The sequence below is a fragment of the Lepidochelys kempii genome, chromosome 4, assembly GCF_965140285.1.
Source record: "Lepidochelys kempii isolate rLepKem1 chromosome 4, rLepKem1.hap1, whole genome shotgun sequence".
Taxonomy (NCBI): domain Eukaryota; kingdom Metazoa; phylum Chordata; order Testudines; family Cheloniidae; genus Lepidochelys; species Lepidochelys kempii.
Genome location: NC_136383.1, coordinates 25,970,909 through 25,991,375, shown reverse-complemented (window position 1 = coordinate 25,991,375; position 20,467 = coordinate 25,970,909). Strand labels below are relative to the sequence as shown.

The 20,467-nt window shown below is 38.9% G+C and overlaps 1 protein-coding gene across 6 annotated transcripts in view; it reads right to left on the bottom strand.

Annotated features, from left to right (window-relative positions):
* The window catches only part of RAP1GDS1 (Rap1 GTPase-GDP dissociation stimulator 1), a 160,713-nt gene that overhangs the window by 96,593 nt on the left and 43,653 nt on the right, over positions 1-20,467 (bottom strand). For 5 of the 6 annotated variants that reach the window (XM_073340755.2, XM_078852442.1, XM_078852441.1 and 2 more), the window contains exon 2: positions 16,381-16,491. In XM_073340755.2, the coding sequence (XP_073196856.1) occupies positions 16,381-16,491 (111 nt within the window). The remainder of the gene's footprint in view (positions 1-16,380; positions 16,492-20,467) is intronic. The other variant, XM_073340750.2, reaches the window with a different exon arrangement.

Here is a 20,467-nt window from a genome sequence, read left to right as displayed (position 1 = left end):
TTTTATGGACATCTTCAAGACCCTTTGTTTTTAGACAGGCAGAATAAAATTTATGGGATTGATCTTCAACTGGTGCAAATTGGCATAGCTCAACTGAATTCATATGATGATTTACAACTGAGATACTGACCCATATATCTTATAGCCTACCTCCTCCATGTAGTTACAAGTAATAGAATTACTCCTAGTGCACCCAAGCTCAGACAGAAGGTCAACATGTTCCAAAATAACATTTAAAACTACCCCCATCTGGTCATGAAATACTCTGAGTAAGATTAAAAATCTATTGTTTTGCATATTTTACCTGTAAATATATTTGGACACAATTTGAAATAACGTAGGTTCTTAGACCACTGACATTCCAGAGTATAAATGTTTTATTCTTTCTTTCTGTTGAAAACGTTTATTCAGGGATCAGGAGTGCAAAGGAATGTTTTTAAGTCTAGACATGCCTCTTATCAAAGCAAGGAGGCATTCCACATTACAAACTAATTGTTTATGCGCTATCCTATTTTCCTCCATTTGTTTAAATCTTCCATCGATTAAGGCGGGGTGGGCAAACTATGGCCAGGGGGCTGGATCCAGCCCATGAGCTGTTTTAAGCTGGCCTGCGAGCTGCACCACGCGGCTCGGCTCCACTTCGGCTGGGGCACCAGGTTGGGTGCTGCACCACGCGCGCAGCTCCTGGAAGCAGTGGCGTAACCCCGCTCCGGCTCCTATGCGCTCCAGTGGGCATAGGATTAGATTAGATTATATAAACACAGCCTAAAGCTTCAAATGGTATTTGTAACACATCCTTTTAAATCCGTTAGGCCACTTCAAAACCCAAAGAAATTTCATTATGGCTATATAAATTCTTATTATGTAAAATGTTTGATACCTGAATAGAAAATTTCAAAACATAATACAAGGCTGACATTTCGTTTGTTTTGTGCTTCTTCTCTCCAACCACTTTACAATGTATTTGAAGTTTTGACCTCAGTTTGGAGTTCTGGAAGGAGGTCCAGTAAATCTGTTTTACAAACATCTACAAAGTTATTGGTAATCTGGGTTTCTAATTACCATGAAGATACAGAAATACTAAAAGTACAGTCACCATTTGATTGTCCTATTGGGATTACTTCTGTATTTTGTAGATTAAACATGTATTTTAGCACGGAATGAACCTTTCTAATCTCAGAATTACCCTGGAACCAATGTTAGGGGTTTAGTAAATAACGATATCAAATCTAGATTTATTACAATCTGATACATATATTTTATGTTCTTTAATAAAAGCTTTGTGGGTGAAATTCTAGCCAGACTCAAGTCAATGGGAGTTTTGCCATTGACTTTACCATAACCCTGTAATTTCAATACAATATTTACTCTAATCAACCTTGTTAGTTGCTCAATGGCTAAAACAAAGATGATATACCTGCTTTTTTTTTTTTTTTTTTTAAAGTTACAGCCAAATTCTGCTGTCATATACACTGGGTTAAATCTGGAGTAAATGAGAGCAGAATAAGACCCTTAGAGAGAAGTTCCCATTAACCAAAGCCTCTGGCTACAGGGCTATTGTATGTGCAGAAATCCAGTTTAAATGTGGAGCCAAACCTCATATTTTTCTAAACATACAAATAAAAGCAGACACCGAACCTACCCAAAATTCTGTGTGTCCTGATTGGGCTGAACAGACAAGGTTTGCAGTTCATCTGAAATTTATGTTTGTCTATGTTTACGGATTATTTCAGACACATGTATATCTAAGGCTGCAGAAAATAACATTAAATCATACTATATTTGGAAAATTAGTACATTACCATTTAACTAAAGACTATATCATAATGCATTTGAGCATGTGGGAAGAGTTATGGTTGGGCATTCAACCTTATCTTTTGTGTTTCCTGATTTCTCAGCACCTAACCATTCGGCCATAACTTTGTGTTAACATAAGTTTTTTGCAGATACATTTGTATTTTGTTGGCCAGCCACAGGAGAGCTATGAGACAAAAGCACACCAATCAGAGTATTATTGCCTAAACTAGGGTGCTTCTATTGTGAGTAAAATGACTTGCAGCAGGCTATTGCTTGCTTGTTTTCTGTATTTTTTCATTCTCTCTTTTTTTTTTTTTTTTAACTGAAATCTCCAACATGATATAAAAAAGCAAACCCCCCTCACAACTGTAATTCTGATAACGTTTCAGAAATGTGCTACATGCAGCATCCCTCCCACCACAGGAATTCACTCAAAAGCTAGTACAGTCTCAGGTTCTATTATCTATACCAGTGGTGGGCAACCTGCGACCCACCAGGGTAATCAGTCAGACAGTTTGTTTATACTGACTGTCTGCAGGTACGGCCGCCTGCAGCTCACAGTGGTCGCGGTTCACTGTTCCGGCGGGAAGCGGTGGCCAGTACGTCCCTGCAGCCTGAGCCGCTTCCCGCAGCTCCCATTGGCCAGGAATGATGAACTGCAACCACTGGGAGCTGCGGGAGGCCGTGCCTGCAGACGGTCAATGTAACAAACTGTCTCGTGGCCCGCCAGAGGATTACCCTGATGGGCCGCAGGTTGCCTACCACTGATCTATAGACTGAGACCCTCTATCATGCTGTCTGGAATGGCTCACAACTGAGTGTGCCAATCTCAGGTCAGACTGTCAAAAAGTAAGGCAGACACCCCAAATTGATGGTATAGTCTATACCAGTGGCTCTCAACCTTTTCAGATTACTCTACCCCTTTAAGGAGTCTGATTTGTCTTGCGTATCGCCAAGTTACACCTTATCTAAAAACTATTTGCTTACAAAATCAGACATAAAAATATAAAAGTGTCATAGCACAACACTATTGCTGAAAAATGGCTTACTTTCTCATTTTTACCATATTATTATAAAATAAATCAATTGTAATATAAATATTATACTTACATTTCAGTGCATAGTATACAGAGCAGTTTAAATAGGTCACTGCCTGTATGAAATTTTAGTATGCATTGACTTTGCTTGTGCTTTTTATGTAGCCTGTTGTAAAACTAGGCAAATACCTAGATGAGTTGATGTACCCTCTGGGGTACACGTACTCCTGGTTGAGAACAACTGTTTTATAATTAGATTTCACCAAGCCAGTAACAAATTGTGCACTCCTGGATCACTATACCAGTATTACCATGGAGTCACAGACAGCCGCCTTAGGCTCTCCAGTCTCTCTTGCCACCCAGACAAACTAGACTTTGTGATAAAAGGTTATATAAACCAAAAGTTACATCACATTAGGTTACTCCCAATCCCAAAGGATCAGTCACTTACTGCAAATCAGTTGGTATTCTGGATCTTACACCAAAAACAACACTGGTAGCCAATTCTCTAGTAAACTACCTAAAGATCTGTTGGCTAAGAAAAAGAAATGAGAGAGCTATTGAGAGTTTAAAGCAGGTAAAATACATTAACATGTGAGTCAAAGTTTGTAAATCCAAATGATAGCAGAGATGTAGTAATATGCTAGCTTTCCAAAAGTCTCTCAGGGCTACCCAGAATAACTCTGGGGATCTCCGCCTTGCATCTGGAATGCTTCCCTGTAAGTGCCCAAACAGTTCAGAGATGAGGATCTTTCCTTGAATACATCTTTTATATCTTCTTCATACAGACAGCTAACTGACAGTTTCTGTACCCACATGGACCCCTGTTGGCTGTGCATGAGAAATGCAGACTGAGTCTGAATTCCCATTGTGAACTCAATGGCCCTTGCTTTGAAGTTAGCACTTGTCTTTAATGAGTAATTTAGGTATAAAGAAAAGGAGTACCTGTGGCACCTTAGAGACTAACAAATTTATTTGAGCATAAGCTTTCGTGAGCTACATCCGATGAAGCTGCAGTTCACGAAAGCTTATGCTCAAATAAATTTGTTAGTCTCTAAGGTACCACAAGTACTCCTTTTCTTTTTGTGAATACAGACTAACATGGCTGCTACTCTGCAACTTAGCTATAAAGATATACATAATGCAAATGCCTGCCATTACCTAGGAATAGATAAGTGAGAACAATACTAGTAACATCCCATTAGTTTTCATGAAGTTCTAACATCTGAATACACTCTTTATTAACACACCTTTGACCTAGGGTTATTTAACCACAGGGTATACATAATGTAGAAGTAATGTAATAGCAACCCACAGGATTCATACAGATGAAAACAATATAATCAACACCTCCTTTAATCTATATTAGCATAGGAGTGAATTAGTCTGAACACACACTAACACTTCTTTGATATTCACATACAAGTGAATTGTCCTGTGGCTTTGACTTGAGCTGGTCTGTCAGCATCACACTCTCCATGTTGTGAAAACACATTTAAAGATGGATTCCAGAGCTAATGTGCAGTTAGGAAAGTTCTATTATCATGGTGTTACCGGATTCTCATGGATGTTGTGAGGATATATCAATTGAAGTTTGTGAGGTGCTCAAATACTACAATGATGGAGGTCACATGAACAAGTGAGTACACAGATAGATAAATAGGCCCATGGTAAAGAGATACATGCGGTAGGTAGATAGCACAGGACTTGCGCAGAGATGACCCTGGGCCTCAGACAGGTTTCCTAACATCGGAGTGGTCTTGAGTGACCTGCAGATTGTAGGGAATGAACTTGCTGCCCATTCTTCAGGGAGTAAGGTGGAAGGACAAAACCAAACTGCCCTGAAAATCTACAAAATGGGTTTTCTTTCCACCCAGGTTTCCTCTGATGTATTTTCTTCAGGAGAGGACAATTTAGTTTCTTTCTTTTACCAAGTTATATAAAGTAGCCACCAGATAAGCTGCTTGTTTCTCTAGCTCATTACGCAGAAAAATGGCTTAACGTTAGTAAACCAGCCGCAAATTAAATTTAGTAATTGTAAACACAAAATCAACTAGGAGCTTAGAAGGTGAAGTTAATCTTACTGGCAGCTTTTCTTTATAGAGCCACAATAATTCTGCAGCACATGGGAGTAAACTTCTGTGGCACAGCAATTCCTCATCCATTTTTTGATTGCTATGACAAAGCTGCAAGGCATATAACTTACAGCTGCCTTTTTCTACATCAATAAAATTCACTCTTGACCACAACATACTAGTCTCTGCATACACCTAATTAATCCAAGAATTGACAGTGAAGTCATATATCAAACATTGAAAAACATGTAAATGTTTATATATATAAAGTTTAATTCCTGTGGCTGGTTCTATAAAATCCAACATTTTATATGGTGCATGACAGATTCTATTTCTCTGCAGCTGATGTCACCTACGACTCATGCACCACAGTCATCTTATAAAAATCTAAACTAGGAAAAGCTTAGCAATTTATAGACAGTTCTTGGTGGAGGTTGGGGAAAATGCAAGCATTCATATTCTCCTTCTAGAAACAATGGGCCAGATTCTTAACTTGTTTGAATGCACATGGCTCCACTGAGATCAATGGTGCTATGCCGATTTACGCCAGCTGAGGAGAACTTGACCCCATACTGCTATTCCTTAATTATATTGAGATAAACCCTGAAGGCTGTACTCAGGTAAAACTCCAACTGATGCCAGTTGGCTTCGTTGAGGGTGTGGAACAAGTCTCACTGAATACAGAGTTGACCCTGAGAAAGACATGTAGCATGTGTTTGTTATTTTAAATAATTTCTAATAAGTGTTATCTCTTCTGCTCCTTCCATTAGTACAGCTTGAACCTCTCTAATCCGACACTGCCTGTTCCGGCAACATCCGTGGTCCGGCAGAGGTGCTGACTCTGTCGGTGCTCCGGGGCTGGAGTACCCAGGTGAAAATTTAGTGGGTGCGGAGCATCCACCGGTGCCACGCTCCCCACTATGCCTCCCTCGCCTCTCGCAGGCCGGTGGCCCCACACTTACCAACTCCTCCTCCTCCCTCCCAGCGCCTCCGGAGTGCTGCGAATCAGCTGATTTGTGGCATTCAAGCTCCGGTAGGGAGGGGGAGGATCCGGGGCCAGCAGCTGGGACCACAGGTAGCAGTGAGGCTAGAGAGGTTCAACCTGTAGTCTCCTGGCATCTAAGCTTCTAAATTTTATTTTGTGCTTCTAGCCAAGCCAAGTGACCAGGAGTGACTGGCATTAGTCACTAGTGCTGGAGACAGATACTAACTACAATATATGCATAAAAATGAATAAACACCCCTTCAGACAAAGTTCTCTTTCTACATGAATATACTTTATAAATGGTAGGGAGAGGGTGGATAATACGTTCCCTAAAGATACCATCTGTGGAGGCTTTTCACTTCTGGGCCTCAGATGGAACTGGCTAGATGGGGGACCTAGCCAAATACCAACTAAAAATATTTGGTTAAATTTGGCTTGCCAAATGTTTGCTAGTATTTATTAGGTTTAGCAAACTATTTGGTTCACCCATGTCTGGTATAGTAAGTGGGTGTATATGTTTTAGTTAGTTCGTATAACAAATGGCAGGATAAATCATAAGCCTAGACAAAAGACATAGCAACTCCAGCCAGGCTGTGAGTATCAAAAGACCAGTAGAGAAGGACTGAAAGGCATAGAAAAAAAAGCTGCAGGTTGAGTAAAGAACTTAAGAGCTCTGACATCCACCAGAACTTGCCAACCCATTAAATATGGGACACATTGTGGGTAATATAAGAAAAGCAATTGTAATACGTTTTCACACACTTAAAGGTTAAACATTGCATGTCAAGTAAATGAAATAGAAATTGTCAGACACTAAACAGTTAAACACCAGAAAGTAAGGAAATTAATTTGTTTCCACAGCAACTCATAACTCAATCACATCGAACATATGCAGAAATCAGTTCGAGAACACCATATTCTGTAAGATAATCATACGTACATGCAATATGGCCAAGTTACAGCTGCTGTGGGAATGACAAATTTGTATTTCCTTTGTTTAAAATGTTAACCCTAACGTTGCATTCACATGGTAGTAGGGTACGGGGTTGCATCTATTATTTAAAAATATACCCCCAAAGTGTATATAAAGTAATACTTCCATCTCTGAGTTATGATGATGTGAACAACCTATTAAAAATATCAAGTCTTGTGGTTTAAGATGTCACTAGAAACTTCCAATGGAATTACTGCCTTATTATGTACTGTTAAAGGATATTGTGGTGAGGCACAGTGGCCTTCTTCCAAGCCTGAGACAGAGGGACCACTACAGTTATGGTTTTTCTCTATTACATACTTGTCCAGGGTCATTTTATTATGACAACTGTGGTGGACAGACCTTAATACTAATGCAAAATGATAGTAATAAAGTTATTATAATTTTTGTTAGGATATTAAGCTTGCCTGTGCCTTTACTGATGCTTAGGATATATATTGGTCATTCCTTTCATACATATGGTTCTTGGAGAAAAGTACTTCCTTCCGCCCATGCATATATTTTTTGTTTATTTTGTTTATTTAATTTTATTAAATATTCAGGCTAACCAAAGGAATTCTGCAGTTTCACCCTGAAGACCAACAAATGTCAGGAAAATAGTATACCTTGGCCATAAAACTACGTTTATTACCCATAAGAATGTCTGATCAAAGCTAAGACACCTCCGTTTATATAAAATATCAGTTTGGTATAAACTTAATCCTTATTCACGAAAAGAAACAAATTCATGATTTAGGAAAAGACTTGATTGTGACAGGACTGTAGGGTTGTGTTATTAGAGCAATGTCTTGATGCAAAGTGAGCTTTTTTCATGCTCCCAAGAAAAAACTTATAAGTAAAGAATTTTAGATATATCCTTGCTGAAATTAATTTTATGATTACTCTAAATGCTTCATTCAGAAAGATCTCTAGGAAAAACATATGAAGCTGGAAATGATTTAACCTTTGTTTATTTCTTAAATGTTGAAATGCCAAAGCATTTAGAATGGTACATTTGCAAATATTTTAATTAAATACAAAGTGTATTTTGTAATTTCCTAATATCATTGCTGTGTAAATCGTAAAATACTTTATGTACCAGCGTGGAGCCTAATGATCTTGATAAAATAATTACTAATGTAAAAAGCCATTTAAGTTTCGAATAGTTATACTAATGGGGAATTAATTATTACTAGCAGTACTCAAGCTACTCCCTCTCTCAAGTCAGGAAGACAAGAACAATGATCTCTCTAAAAATTGTTTTAAAGAATAAACAACTGCTTTAATAACTATTTAAGCTAAGGACTCTTGAAGAAATCATTAATTTTATAAAGATTGTTTTTGAGAACTAAAAAACTTTCTATAAAAAACAGAAATGTTTGGACTCTTTAAAACAGTATTTCATTTCCTGTTGAACTCTAATCAAACTACAGAAATTTCTCAGAAATTGAATAAACAGAGATAAAACTCTAACTTTAAAGATATTCTTGAGAATCTCCAGTGACAAAGACAAAGGAAATACATCTGTCAATAAATAATTTAACTTTAATGCACATATACATTAACAAACTACACAGATGAAGAGGCTCCTAAGGACAACCAATGGAGGTACTAAGCCAATCTGAATCTAAACAAGCCCAAAATCAGTGTTTTTTCTAATCATTTCATGGAAATAGGAAAGAGAAGAATATAAAAAAACCCTCAGAAGTGAGCATCCCTCCCATTCACACACCCTCTGCTACTCTGCCTAACAGCAAGCACTCATCAGCTTATCCTGTCAAACTTTTCAAGCAGGCTGCCACAGACAGATAAGAAAAACAGAGAAGACTCAAGAAAAAACCAGCCAAAGGAAACCACCCCAAGACTTCAAAATGGATTGGTGAGAGAAGTTAACTAAGACACGGACAAGGATTAGATTTAAACTCTAGTAACGATTTCACTGGGATATGGAAATCCTGTTGTTTTTAAGATGACAGTTTCTCCTGTTAATTACCAATGGTTAGACCATGTATTCTTGAAAAGGAGATGGGGCTAAACACTGGTAAACAGCAAAGTAGTGGGATTTAATTGGATTTAAGATTCCTAATATTTGTAATTGACCTGACTTAAGAAAGCTCCTTAAATGGCTTCTTCTATTTCAATATTTTTTTCCATTTCATAGGATTTAGCTAGATTGCTTACTTTGCCCAGTTATAAACTGCTTGATTATTAATAATAACCAACAGGAGCCATCTTCCCTTTAACAAGTTCTGTTGCCCGATTATCAACAGCTTAAGTATCTATGAGATACTAAATTGGGCTCACAATAAATTTCAGAGGCAATATACTTAGGCTTAGAAGAATTAGATTTATCCATAAACATTAGTAAATATCAATTTCATGGTACACACACAACCCAATGAAAAGATATTTTTATCTGCGATCAGCAAAATTTACAGATAGGCAAAGACAGAAAATTCCTGCTTGAGAACTTAGAGCTTGATTTAGGATACTTACATTGTATATTTTGACATGTGCAACTGACAATTTGTGTTTTAAATTCTAATGTTTTAACTTTTTGAATTTCAATGTCTACTGTCCTTACATAATTGTTGTCTGACTCCCCGCTATTGCCTGACCACGCCATAATTTCTCACAGCTATGAAAATTTAAAGTGATAAAAATAAAAAACTTAAAAATAAACATTGATCTCATCCATCAAAATTATAAAAAAAAAATAAAAATTGAATTCTGTCAAGCCTAAATATACTCACTTACTAAAGAAAAGTCCCCAGATGCAGCCCACTCTCAAAGGTGTAATCTCTGCTAAAAGGTCTCTACAGAGAGGCATACAGAAGAGATTGAAACAGACATAACCAGTTTATTGTTTGTGCTGTATTGTTTTGTTTGAGGTTTTATTTTCCTTTCTTTAATAATAAAATAGCCAGTGTTAATAACTATGATTATTTTGCTTGGCTGTAATCAGAGTTTCCCTTAAGGTATGTAGCTAAAATAATGGGAGTCACATCTCTGAGTTGGCAGTACAAGGAACAATTAATAAGAGTTGCCTCCCATTTGCTGTTTCTCAAAACTAAATATTTTTAGTCGTTTTAAAAATAAAATTACTCGGCCTCCAACCATTAAAAATGACTCTTTCTACGCCACATAGTATTACTGAACTATTATAGCAGTTTAATTTTCATTTATATAAGCCTGTTATAGGCTCCTATGTATTATACAACTACTAAATTGAGAAACGAATCTAACCTTTTACATTCAGGGGCTCGCTCCTTTGGCACAAACATTGATATTTTTGTTTAAACCTCTGACCTTGCTAGATGGAGATGAGATAGGACTTTTCCTATGTAAGCCATATTCTGAACTACCTACCTAGACATTATTTAATTCCACCTTCAAAAGAACAGACTAGCTGTGAAACTGTCATTATGGCCTTATTCTCTGGGGACAGTCTGTACAACATGAGCAGACTTTGGAGCAGTACTGGAAAATTTCCTCTAAACTTCCAAAAAAAAAAAAAAATCATGATATGGTCTGGAAAGGTTTAATCCTTTAAAATAGATTTTAACCAGGATACAGTTTGAAATCTATGGCTTCCAAATGTGACAAATCTGAGAGCTATTTAAGCACAGTATATTGTTGCAGTACAGCTCACTAGTTCTCCAACTGCACTTCCTGCTTCAGGCAAGGACTTGGTATCATGATTTTAAAGCATAAGTAAATATCTAGATAAAAAGAAAAATGACCTAAAATGAAGATGTAGTATCAAAACCTTTCCTTCACAAAATAGAGGATCACATTTTTAGATCTCAGATGAGATGTTTGACTTGAACCTACTTCAATTCTGCTCTGTGAGGAGAATGGAACTTCCCTCTCCTCTCACCCAACTAGGCCATATTCTCTTGTTTTATCAGTGACCTTATATGAGGACACTAATGCATTCCAGTTATTGTCTATTAAGGTAAAATGTTCCTTCTGCTATGCCTGTGAGAGAAGCACTAATGAAACAATGGAACTTACTACTTATGTTAATGGTACACAAAATTTGCTATTATTCCATCCTTAAATTTGTTTGCTGTCTAAGTTTTAGTATTTAAAGAGAGACACTGCCTACTTGTTTTAGCTTAAGATATACGTACTCTTTTTGTTCCTTTCCACAGTTTTATTCTGGAGCTTTATTTTAATAACCTTTAATAGTTTTTAAGATATACCTTACTTGCTTCAGTCTCTCTTTCTCCCCTTCTCCACCAGCAGGGCAACTCTTGAGATTGTGTTCATGTGTCTGTTTGTGGGACACATGCACATAGCTGTCAAGTCCCAAAAGCAGTGAGCACAACAATGCACTGGCACTCCTGTCAGATCTGCCATTATTGTGTGCAGTGTTGTTGTAGCCGTGTCAGTCCCAGGATATTAAAGAGACACGGTGGGTGAGGTAATATCTTTTATTGGACCAACTTCTATTGCTGAGAGAAACAAGCTTTTGAGCTTACACAGAGCTCTCCTCTCTTACTAACAGAAGTTAGTCCAAGAAAAGAGTTTCCCTCAACCACCTTTTCCCTCTGTTTAATTTTGTACTTTTTGCGTGTTCAGATTGTATTAAACAATATTTTTGGCATTTCACTTCTGCCTCTACTAGTAGTACCCCCTTCTGCTGTTCCCTGGAAGATTCCTAGAGGTCAGGGAAGAGTGAGACTTCCTCAGGAAGATTTTTTGGGTACAGAAAGCATTAGAAGGAGACAGGAGGTAATGAGCTGGCAGGGAGATGAGGGAGACTTGCCGAGCAAGGGCAGTTGTAAAATGGGTGTAAAGCACTCACTAAATGAGAATGGCAGCATTTTACATCCACTTTGCACCGGTATAAATGACTACCCAAAGCACCAGGTAGTGGGGAATCAGGCCCATGGGATTTGACTCTTCTAGACATAGATCTGGCCCCACATTTACATCTACTCCAGTACAAGTCCAATCAGTCTTATTCTTGAAGAAAGAAAATTCCTCTACAAAGAAATTAATTGTATTGTAGTAGTACCTAGAGGCCACAGTCTGGGATCAGGGGTCTGCTGTTAGGCACTGTACATTTTGATAATGAAAACAGTCCCATTTTCAAACCGCTTTCTAGGTGGCAGCTGCCTGCGTTCCACCAGACTGTCCCACTGGAAGAGATTTTTTTATCCTCCACAACAGTCAGCTTTAAAAACTCTTTACACAGCAATTACTGAGCCTGTGAATACTTTAATCACCACTGGCACTCTCATCTCTTTGACACACATTCCGCCTGCACAAATAATCTATACACCAAGATGACCTGGAAGGACATTGAATTGGAGAGGAAGTTTAGAAGACATAGGGTCAAGGGAGAAGGATGGTCATAATATATTACTAGATCATTAATAACTGACCACTGGCTGCAAATTTAGGAAACTTGATCTCTTACAGCAATCTGTTAGACCAAACCTATTAACAGATGCAACCCAGCAAATAATTTAAGAGGATTTTTTTTTAAAATGTATGTTGCTTCTCACAGTTTAAAGCAAATCAGAAATTGTTTTTATTGACATTTGGTCAATTTTTCAACAGCGCCCAAATGTCTTAGGTGCCTACACCACATTTTCAGAACTGATTTAGGTACTTAGGAACCTAAGTCCAATGGTCTTTCAATGACACAGTCTTTTTTGAAAGCTTTCTCCATTGTTGCTAAACTGCTGTTTGATTTTACATTCAAACTCTTATGTTATTTTGGTTTTGCTTTCTTCCAACCTAAAATGGATTAGTGTTATGTATAGTATCTTTAAGGCCTCCACTGAGATGATCTCTATACAATGGGAAATTTTATAACATCCTTTTGGACTAGGCAAGAATATCTTGTATGCTTTTGATACTTAGCCATTGGCAAAGATACTTTTCTCCACACATCACAGGTATAACTATAAACAGAGTGGCACATAAACCACTTTATGGTTGGAAGCATTAATCTTTGTGTCACAAACCCATAATTCTCCATTTCCAAATTAATGGAACTTATCAGCTCCTTTGGGGTACTGTCAAGTTAGAAAATTAATTACACTAAAACAGAGTAATTATTCTAAACTGGAACCTTTTTCTTTATTAGGATGGGCAGCTTGTTATCTCATATATGCTTTGAAGTAAGGTTTTGAGAATTTGAAGAATTCCTAGAATTTCTGAGTGTTTCTCAGTAATATACCAAGATACCAGGATGGGTTATATTACTCTTCATATTTCATTAAGGGTGATATTAGGTTTTTTGAAAAGGAAAACATTATTCTGTCTTTTAATGATGTAATCTTAAAACCTATCCAGTGATTTTTCTTTCAGAAACATTCAGTGTACACTCAGGGAGTTGGATGGCTTGAGGAATTAGAAATGAGGTACAGTGACCTTCTTCTCCTAGTGGCTGGTTCAAATCCAGCCCAGGATTGGAAGATATAATCTGAAGGCCGTTGGGTGTTTGTTGGTTCCCCTGGGAAAATATCCATAACTGGCACTAATTTCCTGGCAACCGAGTTTGCTGTTTCAGCAGAGAGAAGAAGGATTGAATGGACACAGGGGATTAATTCTCCTCTTCCTTCTAGAACAGTTAGGTGAGAAGTGGTGGGCCGTGTGTGTGTGTGTGTTGGCAAGCAGTGCCTCTGTGTGAGAGGCTTGGTCTACACTAGCAACCTATGTTGGTATAACTATGTCGCTTAGGAGTGTGGAAAATCCACACCCCGAGAGACGCAGTTGTACCAACCTAACTCCTGGTGTAGACTGCGCTATGTCGATGGAACATAGCTACCGCCTCTTGGAGAGGTGGATTACCTATGCTGACAGGAGAAGCTATCCCGTTGGCATAGGTAGTATCTGCACTGAAATGCTACAGCAGCTCAGCGACATTGGTGCAGCTGCACCGCTGAAGCATGTTAAGTGTAGACAAGCCCCAAGTGATATAAGAGATGAAGACAGTGTGAAGCAGGGGGAATACAGAGGAAACAAGTAAGAAGAAGATCTGAAGAAATTAAAGAAAAGAAATAAGAGGGAGGCGGGAGGACAGAAAAAAATATATTGAAGGAAAGCAGACACTGAAGAAGAGATACTACATACAGCATCAGGTAAGAAAAACTAGAATAACACAACAGAAAGAGGAAAAAGAGGAAGAGAGACAAAGTAAGCTACTTAAATATTTGTATTTACTAATGTTTAGGGTCAAAATGTGACTGTAGTCCAGAATCTTTAAGTGACTGTCAGAAGGAAGATGGCCCTCTGAAAGGGTCTGGGGCCCAGCCTACCTCTGACAGGCTCCACAAGGGGAAATGAGGCAGCTTAGATTCACCTGGGAGTAGTTACCTCACTGAGTAATTGGGATTCAGTTAATTAGGCAGGGAAGCCTCTGGGCACCATAAAAGACTACAGACCTCAGAGGGAAAGAAAGAGGGGAAAGGAAGCTGTTGGACAGGATCACACCAGCAGACTGATGAGAAGCTGCCTCAGAAGCCAAAATGGGAGAAGCAAGGCAAGAGGCTGGGGAAGCCCACAGAGGAGGAGAGGTAGGAAGTGGAACGGGCTGCAACAAGGGACTGAGAAGGATTGGTTTGGGCTGTTCCGAACAACCCAGTGGAGAGGCTGGGGCTGGGCTTTGGAGAAGGCGGCTCAAAACCCAGGAGACCTAGGGTTGTCTAGCTTCCACTAGCACTATGGGGCTTCCATCTCTCCATTACCCTGAAGGGGACAGAGGCTGGGTCATAATAAGGACTTGACCAACACCGAATTGAGTGCAGCAGTGTAAGGGGGAGCTAACAGACAGAGTCCCCATGTTGCAGTGACCCTTAAATTCTACCTTAGCCCTCTGCAATTTATTAGAGCCATTTGCATATAATTTATCTCCATCACCATGTATTATCTTCATAATCTATACCTGCACCCATACACAAAGAGCCCTCATAAACTGAGGGGAGTTAGAGTAAAATTTTGTAAACTATACAAAAGATACTGCTCAGAATGGTTCCATCTGCCCCTCCAGCTTGAGAGGAATGTGACCAGAAGAAGAGAAGGTAGTTGAGAGGAGAAGCTGGGCACCAGGCTGAGGCAAAACAAAGAGCACTGGGGTTGTCTGGTTGAGAGGAAATATCGATGTGTTGTGGAGTGGTCAAAATCTACAGCCTGAACCATTTTGCACCTACCAGCTGGGTACTAGGATTTACTTATGGACCCCCACAGGTAATGGTACACAATTCATTTAACTCCAAGCCCTTGGATGTTTTCATATCACAAACTCTTCTTCCTATCCCATACTCTTTAAACATGAAGGTGTTCAATGGTGGTAAATGTTGCAGATACCTTACAAAGAACTCTAGAACAGCATGGATTCTCTTCCTTGAAGAGAAGTTTGATGAAAAACAAACAACAACAAAAACCCACGCCTGACACTTTCCTGGCTAAGATCTCCCTGTGAACTACTCAAGATGAAAAAAATGCACCAATGTTACCTCTTGAATGGCAGACATTGTTATAAGCCATAAGGCATCACGAGCAGTGTTTAGCTTCTAGTGTTAAAATTTCACAAAATATCTTACACTTACACAGCCATGAAATTATGACTTGTAGAATGGCATCTTGGAAGAGAAATCAGATCAGCTGATTAATATGGGCTTTTGAGAAGAGTATTGATATGTTACAGAGATCAGATATAGAAGAGGTTTATTTTGTTTAAAAATTAAAAAAAGAAAAATTCTAATCAGAAGCTTCATTTTACCTAATACATGTAATCAAATTATTTATATTGGCCCTAACGAAGTATGTGAAGTTGAAACCTTGTATAGGTCTTTCTTCCACATCTTCTGCCAGCGTCCCATGATCAGAAAGTTAGAGATGGAAAATCTCTGTCTCTATTTTCCCTATAACCCGCTGTCTCTATTTTCCCTATAACCTTTCTGTTTGTGGAACAGGACCCTGTAGAGCTTCGGGAACAAAAGCCATCTCATTTTCTTCTTGACAATGTTAGTTCTGTCATCATCCAGTATGCTTAAGATTGCACTGTACTTAGAAAGCCAATCTTTCCCTTCTAATGGAAACATTGTGGAAATGAATGTGTGATCAGACACGTAAGGAAAATAATGGGCTATATGGTTGGATTGGCAACCTGTGCCACCTTTACTCAGAGTAACTGAAAGTGCTGAATGCCATGCTCATGCTACACTCAAGCACAAGGTTTTGACCTAAAAGAGAAATACCTTGCCCTTTGCTCTCCGAATGTAGACTTCAATTGGAAAAGTAACTTACTCCACATGCCAGGGACTAGCTCTGTGCTATGCCTGTTGTGAATGTCCATGGACATAATTTTCTTTATCTTTTTGTTACTGTCTGATTCTCACACAAGTTATATGGGACTTTCTTTTTAATAGAACAGCCAATCCAGCAATTCTATTGATTGCGTTACTTGCATTGTTTCACATCACAGTACTACCTCCATCATTTACTGATCTGATCATATGGCGCAAAATTTGAAGGAACAATAAAACTTACTGTTTTGAGCCAGGGCTTGAAGCAGGCAATCCAAGCATCCATCCAAGCTATCTGGTGTGTTGTCAATGGCTGTTATCTTCAGCTTCTTCAAGGCGTCACTTAGATTATCTGCTTGATTAACATGAAGAAGAGAAATATTAGTGCCCTCCTCGATCTGATAGCTAATATGCTTAGAACACAAGTAGTTACCCTAAAGTAAAGGGCTCCTATTTTAACAAGGAAGGAAGCTGTGTCTGTGTGCTGAGGATTTAGAGAAGCCTAGAGTCAAAGGTTTTGGATAAAATCAAGCTTTTCTTAATTTAAATATACATTTTCCATTCTGCGTCTGAGAATGAGATGCCACATTTATAAAATGTCACTGAACAACTTTTTTAACATCAGTATCCCCTCAGTTTAGCTAGTTTGGAAAACCAGCAGCAGTATCTCTGCTTCCATTTTGCTTCTTAGAAAAAGAAAATCATGAAAGTGAACTCCTCTTGAATGTTTTCATTCACAAGAGAGGGGAGGGGCAGAGGAGAGAAAAAGTAATTGCAGATGCCATTTTCTCTGCATATACCAGAGGGTTCCATCTTGATTGTGCACACGCAAAGCCCCAGTTAAAAACAAGGGCTAGGCTAAAAGCCTTTTTCAAGAAGGACATTATCAAATAGCATAAGCACTGTGTGTGTTGATTACACAAACTGTAACTATTTGCATTCAACTGATCCATAAGGAAGCTTCTGGAAACGAGTCCTACGGTCTATGTCAGATTATGAAATAACATTTTCCCCCAAAACACACAGTGTTTTCTGTGGAGGAACACTTATTCTCATAGAAGTGATTGAGACTACCAGTGCTAGCATCTCAAGTATTCTGTTTATTCAGAGGCAAGGTATAAGTGTTAACAGCTGCAATATAAGTCTTTTCACTTTGCCAGCTGATGACTAACCTCAGTCTGAATGGACTATCCTTTTAAAAAACATGAGTGGTACTTCAGTTTCCATGCCAACTCAATAAGCAATCAGAGATAGTTACTCAAAATAAGTAATATTAAAAACTGTGTAGTTCTCTACAATTCTCCACTCTAACGGTCCTGACCTGAATCATGAGGTACAGTGTGGTACAGCTGCTTTGTCCTACCTCCCCCTCCACCCCCCAACATTCACGCTTGAACAACAGACTAGCAAGGGGCAAAAGAAGAAACAAACATTGTAGAACTTATCTAGGAGCCAAGCAAGGTTTCAAGGCAGGAAAGGTGTGTAGTAGGTGACGACCTAGCCAGGCCTGTCCAATTAGCCCCACCTACAACATCTGGGATGGAGTGTGGGGTTATATTAATAGAACCAGCTGGGGATGGAGGAGCTGATTCCTCTATAAAGAGCAGCAGAAAGTTACAGAGAGAGGGGCACGCTCAGGAAGAGTAAGAGGGAGTGAGATACTTTTGGGGAAAGTAAGTGCCACAAGGAACCCTGAGTTTTTTTGGGAAAAACTTCAGTCAGGGAAGGCTTGGGAGCCCACCTGTGGGAAAGACTGGAAGTATGGACTTGAGGGGGATTCTGAAAACTTTATTTTGGGAATGGTTTGATGTTAATAAACTAACCCCCCACGGTGAGGTGTTGATGAACCAGGGAAGAGCTCATCTGATCGTTTGATTTAAGGATAGTTTAAGGAGCCTTGAGCTGAAGAAGAGGGAAACTGAAGTGCCTGAAGAATGATGTCAGGCCATGGAGGGGGTGAGGTGCTTGTAGGCAGCTGGCTCACTCACAACCACAAAAAAAATGTATTTATTAGATAAACTGTTCAGTGACCAGTATCAAAAGATACTTTCACAGAGTAATATTTGATCTGCTGTTCTTACTACATCCTAACATTGTGTTCTCTACCTCCTCCTATCCATTTTCTCTTTCTTTTCCCACCTCCCTGCAAATTTCTCTCTATACTGTGGTTCTGTTTTTTAATGCATCTCCTCTCTCCCACCTACCTACAGGCACCTACTCACAGCCCATCCAGATATTGACACACACAGCTTGGAAACTTCAGCAACTTAGAGTGAGAGGACTAAATCTACTAGACATAGATACAAAAACTGGGAGTCCCACTGTCTGGAGGCAACACCTAAGTCAAAAGCCTGCCTCCATCCCAGTTTCTGCGCAGCTGGGAAAAGAGGAGGCTGCTGAAACTGGTAACTGGGTGCCACTCCTGGACTCCGCTCAGGGGCTTCATATTTTATAGAGGTCTCCCTCTAGAAGGTGCCTGATAAATTTGAAGCTTTACACTTAAACCTCCCCACACTGCTTGAAGATAGGAGTGCTCTCTCTCTCACTGGTTCTCTCCCACCCCAGAACCTCCAATGGGAATTGGGGATGTCTCTCAGCTACTGTACCCATCCCCCAGCTTTCTACCTGCTGCAAATGTAAAAGCTGTGAGCAGCAACTGTGGCACTGGAGTTTTCTACCTGTAGACTTTGGAAGAGGGTAGTGCATCAGCTATATTTGGTTCATGTTTGGAAAGTTATCTTTATGTCCCTAAGGGTTAAATATATATAAAATGAAAACTTCGATTCTGCAGAAATTGATGGCCTCCTGCTTCCCATGAGCAAGTAGAGTTTAAAGCTCCGATTAAGTAGACTGTAAAATGATCAATTAACCAACCAAAAAAACCCCAAACAAACAAACCACACACACAAACCACACACTCCACTTTCACTGCTGACAACACCCTCCAGGATAGATTTTGATCTCAGTTACACTAGTCTCAAGTAACAATCAAATTGCACACACAGCTGAGATCAGAATCTATCCCTTCTCTAACTGTACCCAGCAACTGGCTACACTGAAGAGAAAAACAGCATGAAGTGTGCATAAACTTGCAAAAGAAGCTAGCTGGATAACCAACTTCCCATAGAGATAGTGCCCCAATAGTATTTAATGAATTGCACATATTTTGCTCTTTATTGGATACAAATGTCCACAGTCTCTTCTTGAAAATTTACTTTAAGCAACCAACCTACTTCACTTTACCACGAGAGTCACCTTTTCATCACTGATATAGAGTAGGAACAAATACAATCTGCAATCCCCTCCATTCAAAGGAGAATCAATTGCAAAACACTATCTTCCCTTGACAGTATATTTCAGGCTGCTTCTAATAATAATCTTGAGTCCCTGCTACATGGTCCTCCTTAAACATAATGAGGCAAGTAGGAGGGATTCTGCCTTGTCAAAATTCTGGTTCAGATACTGCGCATCTCAAGGAATCTTCAGTTATAAAGATCAGTCAGATTTGTGGGTGGGGGAAGGGAGTCTGGTGTTTTGCAGACAGTTTAATTTTATTTGGTTTTGTAGTTTGTGGCAAGGACGCCTAGAGCATTAATTAGACAACTCTTTTTATTCTTTGTATAAATATAAAGACATTATAAATAAATGTCAGTCATCTCATAATTTGCAAGTCATATAAGTAGAAAACTGTGGAGGGCAAAAATATTTGTATTCTAGATAGAGCTGGTCAAAAAATGTGAAAATATTTCACAGAAAGTGTCTTTTATTCCTCTCAATTGTTCAGAATTTGACATGTTTAACCAGCTCTAGTTCTAGAAGTTTTTGTAAGTAGAAAAGACACTGGAGTTGTTAGAGTCTGGGGGGAGGGAAATAAATAAACTAACCACTATGCAATTAAACATGTAAAACAACCCTGTCTTTATAAAAATATGCTCTGATACCTCAGGGAGCATTAAAAGGGGATTCCAAGCACATCTGAAAGCAATGAAATATCCCCCACACCTCAAAAGTGCTTAGTTTCAGAGACATTTTTATGCTTTCTGCACTATGCACTACAATGCATTGAAGAACTGGAGCATTGGACCTTGTGGGACTAGGAAAATGTTGCTGCTTGTTCCTGTTATACCCAGGTAAATGAAGAAGAAAAATTGGAAAGGGAAGGAAGGATTCTGCCTCAGTTCATTTCTGATGTAATTTAAAGACAGAGGAGTAAGAGACAAAGTAAGTAGATTTTCATGTGGTTTGCTGTTTCATATACTTCATTATCAAGACAATTATATATAGAAATTATGCATTTTGGCAAAAATTTTCAAATCTGGGTACCCAAAGTT